The sequence below is a fragment of the Vulpes vulpes genome, chromosome 16 (genome assembly GCF_048418805.1).
Source record: "Vulpes vulpes isolate BD-2025 chromosome 16, VulVul3, whole genome shotgun sequence".
In the NCBI taxonomy this organism is placed as follows: Eukaryota; Metazoa; Chordata; class Mammalia; order Carnivora; family Canidae; genus Vulpes; species Vulpes vulpes.
This window is the reverse complement of record NC_132795.1, coordinates 54,938,255-54,951,076: the sequence shown is the minus strand read 5'-3', so window position 1 is coordinate 54,951,076 and position 12,822 is coordinate 54,938,255. Positions and strand designations below refer to the sequence as shown.

The following is a 12,822-nucleotide window of genomic DNA, read 5'->3' as shown; positions in this document are numbered from 1 at the left end:
TTCATCTGGGTCCTAACTCTAAGGGGATCCCAGATAAATCAATGAGTCAGAGAAAAGGCAGTAAGATGTAATCCAGAATACTGATGACAACAGCCGTCTGTCTGCCCACCTGTCTTCTGAGATCACCATCAAGGTATGAGATCATTAACCAGGCCAGAGAAGGCAAGGCACGATGGAGACAACCATTAGGGCCTGTAGTATCTAACTCCACTCCTCAAGGGCAGGGGCTAGACACTCAGGCACTAGTTCTTATCCTCACCTCTTAAAATGGTGAGTCAACCTGAGTAGTGATAGAAACCCGCAATGGAAAAACCCAAGGAAAACCAAGATCTCCGGGGAAAATTATAAACAATCTCATACATCAGAGGTCCCCAATGGTTTTTTTGTAAGTGTGTTACAGCAGAAAGAGCACTATCATGGGAGTAAGGAAATGAATTCTCCTTCTATCTCTGCTACTAATAAATTATGTGACTTCAGGAAATAAATTATCCTCAATGAATCAATTTCCTCATCTTAAATAAAGGAGAAGACAAGAAAACACCTAAGGTTTCCTCAAACTCTAAAATTCTTTAAATATAAACAAAATATGTTTTTTAAAAGCCCACACTAATAGATAATTAGGAGATCCAAAAGGTAGATATTGCTGAAAGTTCTGAGTTTTTTCACTGTTCTATAGATCCGAGTGACATGAACCCAAACAAGAGGCCCTTCCTTGTTAATAGGAGTTAACCTATTACCAAAAAGGGCAAAAGTTATCTGCCCACCATCTTCCTTCAACCTTATTTTTATGAATTCTTAATCCCCTCTCTCTAACCTGCACTATTATAAAATATACAATTCAGAGGCAAATTGTAATGATCAGAAACTGTTACCAGTTTCTTATGATCCTTCCAGAGATAACCTATCCACAGATGAGCATTGGGATTTATCCAGGTGCAATGTATGGGGGAGGCACAGGAGGTATGCACACATATGTGCACAAAAGAGACAGAAAAAACAGACTCCCTCATTGTGCCTCATCAAGATCAGGTGTATGTCAAAGGACCAACAAAAACCTAGGAACTGCTTCAAACCCTTTCTCTACAGGGGAACTCTGTCCCACTGTTGTAGAGCTAAAACTAAGAAGACTGCACTGGCTGGATATAGGCAGAGACAAGGCTCTGATCAAAGTGTTACAAACTAGCTGGCAAGAGTTGAGCCCCAGCATTCCTCTGTTCTAAAATACACCAGTCGGTGCCATGCCCCAACACTCTTAACTTTAGAAATCCCAAATATCCATCTCAGATCATTAGTTTTCTAATTACTGTCTAGATAGTCTTCCACAGTGGTGATAGATGTTTTAATCTTCTCATTGTGGCTTCATCGGAACACTTAATTTAACAATACATAGGGCACACTGCACATCCTGAGATGTGGAATAATTTCAATTTTGAAACCCAGGCTTTCAACAGCACCTGCTTCCGGCATGGATTGGCTACGTTGGAGGATTCTTTTCTTTTCTAAGATTTTATTTTTTTTTAAGTAATCTCCACACCCAATGTGGGGCTCGAGCCCTGAGATCAAGAGTTGCCTGCTGCATCAACTGAGCCAGCCAGGTACCCTGAAGGATTCACTTCTTAATGCAACACAGATTTCAAAAAATTTTCGATAAAATCATGATTTAAAGCCTTATGTCTATTTATTGGGGGAAGTATTATGCCAAGCCAATTTTTTTCATTTACTGAAAAAAAAAAAGTTACTGAGCTGAGTGTCTACAATGTGCCAATGTCAGGAGCCAATATACAGATGAATATATTCCCTTTGAGAAGCTAATCATCTAATTAAAGAGATAGGTAAAAATGATAGTCTACATTGTAAAGGTGGTGCTGTAGGAATGAACAGAGAAGGAAGAGCTGACTCTATTCAGAGAAGGTTCATAGAAAGGCAGCATCTGAACTGGATTTCAAAGGGTCAGTAAGTCACCATCAGCAGTGAGGAGGATGAAGGTCTTTATATGCAAGTATGTCTCGAAAAAAATCTCCAAGTTTTGAATATTAAATGAAAACTGTTAATAAATTCACAATGTACCCTGGAACTTTGCTATAATATTCAGTATCCTGATGTTTAATATAGGGTAAAGACTTTGCATCTTGAATCTTGTCTAAAAAAGTTTATTTTTAAAATCTCATGAAACAGTAGTTTTACCTATAAATATATATTCATGGAAATCCAAATATTGTACTGCTAGAATAATCTATCACTCACATAGTCTAAAATGTCTTGACTTTTTAGAAATAATGATTGGCTTCTAATTTATCAAGGTTTCTTAATGATACCTTTTCACTTATCATAAATATAGCTGTCATATTACTGTTGCAATCCAGCATAATGGCTACGGCTTCAGAAGAGAACGGTAATAACTTTACAAAAATTTTGAGCATTTAGGAACCATAAGTACTAGAAAAATCAGTTTGCTATACCCGGTTTCTCTTTTATGAGCATAGGCAAAAGAAAGAGGTACACATACATGCTACTTATTCTCTGCAGGCCTTTCATTCTACCTCTACCCCAACACCTTTGTCAATTTTATCCATACTTGCTTACATACTATTATCCTTTGAAAGTTTTATGAAGTAGTTGGTCCAACAGATGGGGTAGCTAGACCTGCCCAACATATGTCATAGGAAAAACAGCTCTTAGGCAAAACAAGTAAGTCTCTTTCCCTTATCCAGCTGGGAACCAGTGAGACCCCCCGTTAGGGGAAAGCAAATAATCTTTTAACCTTTATTAAGAGAAGTTACAAAAAAAAAAAAAAAGAGAGAGAGAGAGAGAAGTTACTGGACTGAGATAATCTGTATGTAATAAAGCAATCAAAGAAGGGAGAGAGAGTTCAAATGCTAACTTACACTCCCTAAGATAAAATATGCACTTGCCACACACAACAGGCAACTAGAGCACAGAGAAGAGAAAGGAAATAAAACAAACTCCCGAGTCAGTTTAACTGGGAGCTATTTCATCAAAGACAGGTAGGAAACTGTAAGATAAGCATACTATCTTGTTTGAACACAGAGTTCAACAGACCTGGGGGAAGGAAAAGGAAAGGCAACAACCTAAAAAGTATAGCATATATGAACAGAAGAACTCAACTAATAAATGACTCATCATGGTCTTATTTGTAAAACCAGAAAGAACAAAATGGTAGCAGTATCTTTCCTCTTTGCCCTTCCCTGTCCATAAAGCTTAAGCTGATAGCATCTGATTCTGTCTTCAGATGGATATCTGTGTCTTTCAACATACTATCTAAGTGTTCCCCAAGGAGAACAGTAAAACCAATTCTGCCAGACACAGTATCTGCCAAAACCAAGGAGCCTATGTCATTCTAATGAGTAAAATCCAGTGGATGGGAAGAGGTCTGCAAATGCCACTTGTATGAATCTCTCAAGATATGCTCTGAAACAGGAAAATACAGACTACATTTTAGCAGAAGTCTAAAAATAACAAAAGAACATTCCCTATTTTTAGATATCTAACTTACAAGTTTCAAAACACTAAAAGTAAAGGAAACCATTAAAAACAAACTGGAACTTTAAACTTTTAAAAGACACTTTGGGTTGAAAAAAACTGTTTTTAGAGACAGAATTTTTAAAATCCTACATTCTTTCTGTTGACTACTTTCTTGCTCAAATGTCCCCATCTTCAAAACTCAGAGTCTCAATCTTCCGTGTTATCATGACCATTTCCAAGAACCAAAAGATGATTCAGAAAGGTTATACCACAAACGAGAAAGACGTAAGGAAAATTTTAAAACATGCTTTCATAGACATAATAATAGAGTGTGGATTAGTGATTAAAGACAGTAATATAAAACAGTAAACTGAATTATCCTACATTAAAAGCACTGCTACAGAAAAGAATAAAATTCTTAACTAAAGGGAAATGTTTTGTCCCCTCACTCAACAGTCTTTTTTTTTTTTTTTTTTACTTAAGTCAGTAAACATCTAAAGCAAAGCTCTATGTCTGAATAACTAGATAACTAGAGTTTGCAACTACAAAAAAAAAAAAAAAAACCTACTAATTTTTTTTTTTTACAATAAAAACCTGAACATGCAGTACATTCACTGGACAATTTATGTTTACCCCCATCTACCTTCATCCCATCTCTATCCAATCCTAGGACAGATATACCCAACCTTATTAAAGAAACCTGTAGCAAATAGATCTGCAGGAAATACAGAATTACCGGACTGCACAGCCATCATTAACATCTCAGGTTCCAGTAGAGTCATGATGGATTCTTCTCAGAAACAGCAGCCCACAAATACAATGAAAAAATTCAAAGTCACAGAAGATGTTGTCTTCAGAGGCTACCGAAGCTTTCATAAATTCAATCTGGTGCCTATGCTCAAATCAGACTGTGAGAACTCACTCCTCTTCTCAGCGCAGTTACCAATTTATCCACCCTTCAGGCAAGTCAAGATGGCACAGAGTTGAGTTACTGCCGACAGGAAACCAAAAGGCGCTCAAGTTAAGACCTATGAAGTGTGGTTAGAACAGTGAGTGAGCTCCTCCTCCTTGCTGGGGGGGGGGGGGGGGGGGGAGACACACACAGTAAGAGACCTTCAGAACACAGATCAACTGCTTTTTTCCCCCTCTTTTCAGGAAGAGAAGATGAGGTTTTGTTCCAAACCTGTGGTATAAGGGACTTTGCTGCTAATGCAGCTTAGAGCAACAGATTAAATACAATTCAAACAACTCAATCTTTTGAAACAAACAGCCCTATTACTGACCCATTACTGGGAGGTGGGGTTGGGAATTAGGCACATATACAAACAGACATGAATACAGATGAACATGTATGGTGAGTTAGTTTTCTGACGAAGAGTTCTAAGGGCTTTTTCATCTGTGGTATTTATAGAGAACAGGCTAAGGAAGTTGAATATTTAACTACAGAAGCACAACTATTTCTGCACCCCGACTCCAATTAAAATATGTTTCAAAAAGTCATCTGAATATATTCCAAAGCTGTAATCTGTCTTTCAGATCTGCCAATCCCCTACAAGAATCCCGTAACTTGTTCCTATGTGAGACATGTGGGCTGTCAACCGGCAGTTTACTGATGCTATTCGACTTTTCTAAAATGCACTATGATCTTGCTAGATGTACGGAACAACATGAGACAACAGTTCAAATATATAAGAATTTCCCTTTCCTGATAAAGAAACGTCAATTCTTTTTCCACTAGGACAGAGCAGGCTCTTCTGAATAAGAACAAACACGGGCATTTTTTACCTTCCACTGCAAAAACAAAAACTAAAATCCTTTCAAATCACAGCAATTTCATTTAAAGTGAAAAACTCATTCACTCCCTTTATCATCCTTTTTACTAACTGATCATAAGATATTAAAATGCCTTTTAGCATACCTGATTGACTTTTAAACAGCCGAAAACTAGAAATCCATGTTTGGTATCATTAGCTAGAATTCCTCAGTCTTTCTGGTTAAGTAGCAGCCTCTATCTTGAAAGCCTACTGCTACAAACGCAGCCCAGCGAATGCCAAAATGCTTACAGAGTCAACCCAATGATAAATAAAAGCACTAAGAGACCTTACAAGAGAAAACAATCTCAAAATGATTGAGGGCAATATTCTGCTATTAGAAAAAAGAAAGCAATGCAGATTTGGGGTGGGGGAGATTTTGTGGAGGAGAGAAAAACTTCCTTTCTTTCTCACTCCAAGAACATCATGTTTAAAAGAAAAGCCAGAAAAGCTCTATATAGAACTGTGGGAATGACTCAACAGGCAACTGAGTGGCAGCCAGTGTGGGCTAACTGCTGCTCTGGGAAGACAGAAGCATTCTCACTGGCCCCTTCTGGCAACCAAAGTCTCAACTCTTTTATGGAAAAATGGGTAAATTTCAATTCTCAGACTACAGAGTACTCTGGTCAGAGGTTAGCAACTAAAGAAAAGCATCCTGAGAAGGGTGAATCATTCCTTTGTCCCCATGTGGGCTGTACAGTTTTGCTGTGTGAGGGTTTTTTTAATGAAACAAGTTCTCACAGTCCTGTACTAACAGGAAAATAAATACAAATTATATGATCCCTGCACAGAGGATGGCAGGAAGGGCAGAGGGCTGTGTCCCTCCTGCCAAAATGTCTCTCTTTGCCGAAATAGAGTGCCAGAGGCCACCACTCTCAATACTGCAGCCCTACAGAGATATGACCATCATGTGGTGGTGGCAAGAAGACATCACAGTGCATCTGACGGCTTTTTCATGGCAATTCTACTCCCTATGATCTCCTCTGCAACTTGGGATAAAAAGAGCTAAAGAAAGGGAAAACAAATTTTAAGATAGAAATCTTAAAAAATAATTTTTAAAAAAAGTAAACAAGCAACATAATCTTTGTCTACTGCTAAGATTTTGCATTTACCCAGAAGAGTATCAGCACAGCAACAGGTTCACTGTGAAACTGTATTTAAGACAGGTTCCACAATTCAAAAGTCTGAGCTCCTACGACAGCCTCAGTACCACTATTTTTTGTGCCACTTAGCAAAAGTTCATAGAGACCTAAGTAAACTCTGATAAGCTCTTTGTACAAGTGAACATGATTTTCAAGTTAATGGCACCAAGGGAATGAAAGGTAATGATCTTAACTTCCAATTAAATAAAAGCTCTTTGGTTTTTAATCATAACTCTCTAGCTAATCAATACAAATATGCTATAGGCTTTACTAATCCACACCAAAGGGACTTGATAACTGCAGAATATCAATATAGTACATTCACAAAGCTTCCCCCCCACCCCCAGGTTCCCCAAAGGCCTTTAATGTTCTTAATCAAGAGGAACTAGACAAGTTCTTATCCTACCTGACCTTCCTACTAGATTTGTCATAGTTTCTATACTCTTCTCAAAACTTCCTATTTCCTTGATTTTCTTAAAAACCGTACTTTCCCCCACTGACCTCTCCTCTCAGAATCCTAATTAGCTCTTTCTCTTTTTCTGCTCTTATCAGGGGCATCCCTTCTATCTTTTACATATTCTCCCCTGGGCAATCTCATCCTTTCTTAGGGTTAACTACTACCCACATTCTGACCCACATCTAGCTCTGACTTTACCTATAAGCTACCAACTGTGCATCTCTACTTGGCCATCCGAAACTCAGTATGTCCCCAAAACAAACACCCAATACCAGCCTGCACCAACCCCTCAAGATACATTGCTTCCATTTTCCCTATCTTAGGTAACAGTACTCAGGTCCCAAACCACAAACTTACATACTCCTCCCTCCCACCCCAGACATCTTATAATTTATTACTCAAATCCATCCTTTTTTCATCCCTATAGCCAGTCCTTCAAATTCCTTGCCCAGTGTATAGCAACATCTTTTTTAAAAAAAAAAAATATGGAAACATTCGAACACAGGAGTAGAAAGTATGGAATAAGCTGCTTATGTATGCTCATCCCTTAGCTTCAAAATTGTCAATACATGGCCCTTCACCCTTCCCACCCAACTCCCACCACACACAGCACCCAGCTCACACTGGATCACTCCAGAGCAAATTCTAGTCATCATCTTATTTCATCTTTATTCTATACATCTAAAAGAACTATTTTTCGGGGGTGCCTGGTTGGCTCAGTTGGTTAAGTGTCTTCCTTCAGCTCAGGTCATGATCCCAGTGTCCTGGGATCAAGGACCGAGTCATCAGGCTTCCTGACCAACAGGGAGTCTGCTTCTCCCTCTCCCTCTGTTGCTCCCCCATCTTGTGCTCTCTCTCAGTCTCTCTCAAATAATATCTTAAAAAAAAAAAGAATTTTTTAACATATCCCAATATATTACCACCCCAAATTTTAAAAATCTCTTAGTATCATCAACTATCCAATCAATAGTCAAATTTTCCCAACTCATAAATTTTTTAGTGTTGATTTATTCAAATTAGAGCCCAACAGGGATAATACATAGCATTTCACTGATGTCCCTTAGGTCTCTTTTATTTATTTTTTAAAATATTTTATTTATTTATTTGAGAGACAGAATGCAAAAGACAGCAGGGCGGGGGTGGAGGGGTGGGGGTGGGGCGGGGAGAAGGGACACAGAGCAGCAGACTCCCCACTGAGCAGGGATCCCTACTAGGGGCTCCATCCCACTGGGATCATGACCTGAGCCAGGAGAAGATATTTAAAGACTGAGCCCCACAGGCACTTGTTATGCTTCTTTTAATCCAGAATCCCTCCCTTCTTTTTTTTTTTTTTTTTTTTTTTTGTAGTTTATATGTTGAAAACCCAGGCTGTTTTCCCACATTTTGGACTTTGCTAACTCTACCCCCATGGTGTCACTTAACATGCTGCTATATTCTATCTCCTGTATTTCCAGTAAACTAGTACAAGTTAGATACAGAGGCTTGATCTAATTCAGGTCAAAGTTTTTCACAAGAATATTGCAAAGGTGGTAGTGTGGACTTGAGCAACTTCTAACCTGTGCTCCTTTCTTTCCACCCTTGCCTTAATTAAAAACAATCCTTGTTACCCGGTAATTCTTACTCATCCTTCAAAACTTAGTTTAACTGCTGCCTGGCAATGATCCTGGCACTCTCCCACCCTCCTCACACTCTCCATGGATATGCTAAATACCTCTCATTTATGTTCCCCCAGAACCTGTGCCCACCTCTATTATTACTCTTTACCACATGGCCTAATGCCACTGCATCAACAGATGGAGCAGTGTCTGACATGTGACAGCATTTGTAAATGTATGCCAAATGGAATGAAAAGTCCTGCTTAGGGCAGAAAATCCTAACAGTATGGGAAAAGTTCATAACAACAAAAGAATCCCCACCCACCCAGAAAAGGCAGGTAGCCTGTTACCAATTTCATTAAAGCAACACTAAAGGTGCTATTATTTGGAAAACTATGCGAGGAAAACTAAAATTATCCACAGCATTGAATTATAGAGTTAACATAAATAAGGCCAACCAAAATAATGCCTTTAGGGATATTAAGTGCTAATGACAATGAAAATGCCTAAAGTGTAGGGAATGAGTGGGAGAAACCAGAAAAAGAGAGAGCCTAGCTCACTACAAAATAAGCAATTCTTCGGGATCCCTGGGTGGCGCAGCGGTCTGGTGCCTGCCTTTGACCCAGGGCGCGATCCTGGAGACCCGGGATCGAATCCCACGTCGGGCTCCCAGTGCATGGAGCCTGCTTCTCCCTCTGCCTATGTCTCTGCCTCTCTCTCTCTCTCTATCATAAATAAATAAAAATTTAAAAAAAAAGAAAATAAGCAATTCTTCAACCATCAAAAGCTGTCAACTTCACCAACAACTGACATCAATCTCTATAATGTAGTATAGAAGGGCACTACACACAAAGTAACAAATGCTTTTTTATGAGCTCTGTGGGATTTCAGAATACTAAAATGTAATCTTATTCCAATGTCCATATCTGATTTAGGTTCTCACCCAGTGTATGGTGTTCACTGGGGTTCAGGCTCTACAAAAATCTAATCATCATAATGAAATTTTACAAGTCCCAACCAGTTAAATCTCTCCCCCAGATACCTGGTTTGGGGCAAAGGGAAAACACTCAAAGATAACATAACCCAACACCCAAGCAAGCCACTGCAGGTCCTGGGCAGCTTCCATTTCCTGTGACCAAAACCTACTACTGATGAAAAACTCAGTCAAGACCTGCAAACCTAGGAGGATCACATTATCACCAAAGGTATGCTATTCTTTGGCCTTAGGATACATGAAGGTAGTATTCTCAGGTAACTTTTCAAAGTATAGTAAATATTAAGGGCTATGATAGCTGTAAACAGCCAGGTCATTCATACTGTATGTCTGACATATTGTCATCAGGCACAGTGTCAATGCCAGTGGGGGCACAAAGACAAGGGTAAACCAGACTGACACTGCCTCTGCCCTCAAGGGCCTTCCTTATAAAGAATTAAGATAGAAAATCTCTAACCAACAATTTAAAAAAGAAAAATGAAAAAATGAAGTACCAAATAAGAGAAAAAACAAGGGGCTAACCAAACATAAAAGAGGCATCAATTTGTTCTGGTTACAAGAGACTTGGATTGCTTCTTAGGGGAAAAATGATGTGAGCTGGGTCTTAAAAAAAAAAAGAGGACCAGAGTTTTTCAGCTTCTTTTTGAATTCCCAACTCACAGACTTGTATACCCTCGAATCACAAAATTACAAAACCAAAAGAAACCCTGTCTTGACCTGACCCAGCCCCATATCCTGAGTATATACTATGTGAGACACATGTAAGAAACTCTTCTACAAGTTCCCAACAAGTTGTTCCCAGTCTGTTACAATAGTACTTTTTTTAAAAAAATATTTTATTTATTTATTCCTGACAGACACAGAGAGAGAGGCAGAGACACAGGCAGAGGGAGAAGCAGGCTCCATGCAGGGAGCCAGATGTGGAACTCGATTCCGGGACTGTGGGATCATGCCCTGAGCCAAAGGCAGACGCTCAATTGCTGAGCCACCCAGGTGTCCATACAACAGTACTTTTGGAAAATATTTAAAAATTATGTTTTAATGGACAAGGAAATAAATTGAATGGTCAAAACGAAACAGTCACTGGCTACAAACATTTGGGGAAAGGTTCTTCTTCACTAATAATCAAAGAAATACCAAATGAAATGAAAATATTTCACTTATCACATTAGCAAAGTCTTTTACAAATGAGATAATCAATATTAAGGAACGAGCCAGGTATTCATGCAGGGCTGACAGAAGGATAAATTGAGAGGCCACTTGGAATGGAATGGGACAAGGTATTTCTCGAGAAACTGAAATCTTCACAAGGCCTACAAAGGCCTGTGTGATCTGACTCCTATCTATCTTATTTCACATCACTTTCTCCCTTCTGCAGTGACATACTGATATTCTTATAGTTGTTTTGTGCCAAGTATTCCCCAACAACCCTTGCCTATGCCCAGTCCCTTTTACCCACTCCCCCATTTTCCCCTGCCTTAATATACATGCTTTTCCTTCTTTCCTTTGTTTGGCCAACCACTACTTACTTGTGCTCTGGCTGTTAGCTTCAGTATCTTTTCCTCAAAGAGCCCTTTCCCGACCAGCACTCCTCTCTTCCCCCACCTAAATTAGAACCATCTCTGTGAGATTTGCTATTGTTATATCTTGTGTTCCCCCCACCAAAGCACTTACCAAAGTCTAACTATAAATCGGTTTGTATAACTAATCTTTCTTTCATTAAATATAAATTATAGGACAATGTGAACTTTATCTGTCTTACCAATACTTAACATACAGATCGTGCACAATAGACACTGAATATATTTTTCAACATTGAAATGGTGAAATTATTTAAGACAGTATTTCCACTTCTAAGGAAGTAGTCCAAAATGCAGAAAAAGCTCTTAGAAGATTTTCATCTGAATGCTAGTATATGTATGAAAAATAAAAAAGGATTCAAATGTCCAATGAGAGGAAAAATTAAATAACTGATGGCACAGAATGGAATGTTATACACCCATTATAAAGGCTAACTATAAAAACATTTCTTTAAAAAAAAAAGATTTTATTTATTCATGACAGACAGAGAGAAGAGACAAAAGCAGAGGCAGAAGCAGGCTCCCTCTGGGGAGCCCAATGCAGGACTCGATCCCAGGACCCTAGGATTCCACCCCGAGCCAAAGGCAGACACTCAATCGCTGAGTCACCCAGGCATCCTCTGAGCCACCTAGGCGTCCCTGTAAAAACATTTCAAGGACATCTGAAAAATCTTAAGCTGTAATGCTAAATGAAAAAAGTATAGTATTAGTTATTTTTAAAATGTACGTTTAGAAGAAGATGAGGTAAATAAGCCTTACACTAACAGCCATTTACTCTGGGAGAAGAGAACCATTCATTTTTGTTTCTGTTTCAGGGGCGGGGGGTGGTGGGGTATTTTGTTGTTGTTTTTTAAAGATTTACTTATTTATTTGAGAGAGACAGTGTGCATGTGCAAGCAGGGAGAAGGTAAGAGAGGGCAAATCTCAAGCAGATTCCACCCTGAGCAAGGAGCCTGACTTGGGCTCCATCTCAGGACCCTGAGGTCACAGCCTGAGCTGAAACCAAGATTGGGACACTTAACTGAGCCAACCCAGGTGCCCTGTGTTTCACTGTTTTAAGAGGGGATTTCTATCTGGTATCTGTTTTTCTCCAGGAACCGAGAAAAACATTTGATGAATACCTGAGAATGAGAAATTGATTATTTCTAAGTGGTTAGATAAAGTGGGCTAAGAAATTCTCTAAATCACGTTGTAAACAGAATCACTTAATGAATTGACATACTTAAGATTTGGGCATTTTCTCACTAGCTGGGAAAGACCTAATCTAGAAAATCCTTGACAACTAGGCTTCCTGAGGAAGATAAGTAACAAGTATCTCCTTTCCTCAAGAAAATATTGTAATTTAGATCAGAAACAGCCCACTCAAAATTTTTACTTGGCTCAGCAGTTATTTTGGTACTTCCTGTTCAAAACTAAACACTGTTTAGGATACAATGTGTATCTTTACAGAGAAAGTATACATGACCTGCCTTTCTTCCAAAGGCTATCCACTTGTGGGGAACAAACGAGTACTTCCTAAGCTTTACACAAAGGAGGAGAAAAGCCTATGAAAGAGGACCTACTATGTCCTTTTCACTGCCATTCTCTCCTGCTTCCTGTTTCACCCAGCATGGCAGGTAGCAAATACAAACTCTTGTTATTCCTTTAAAACAAATTGGAGATTAGCAACAGTGAGAAAATAAAAATGTTTTCAAGGATAACACAATAGCGTTAAAATATATGAAACCTCTAAAAATATATCTAACAAAAAATGTGTAAGA

General features: G+C 38.8%; 1 protein-coding gene across 4 annotated transcripts in view; it reads right to left on the bottom strand.

Moving 5' to 3' along the window:
* Nucleotides 1-12,822, bottom strand: part of MRTFA (myocardin related transcription factor A) — a 195,563-nt gene that overhangs the window by 93,686 nt on the left and 89,055 nt on the right. Inside the window, exons 1-2 of one of the 4 annotated variants that reach the window (XM_026017303.2) lie at nucleotides 5,402-5,633; nucleotides 4,220-4,511 (exon numbers count right to left, since the gene is read on the bottom strand). The exons of 2 other annotated variants lie outside the window; for them this stretch is intronic. In XM_026017303.2, the coding sequence (XP_025873088.2) occupies nucleotides 4,220-4,265 (46 nt within the window). In that variant the 5' untranslated portion in view covers nucleotides 4,266-4,511; nucleotides 5,402-5,633. Of the gene's footprint in view, nucleotides 1-4,219; nucleotides 4,630-5,401; nucleotides 5,634-12,822 lie in introns of those variants that run through there. One more of the 4 variants, XM_026017304.2, reaches the window with a different exon arrangement.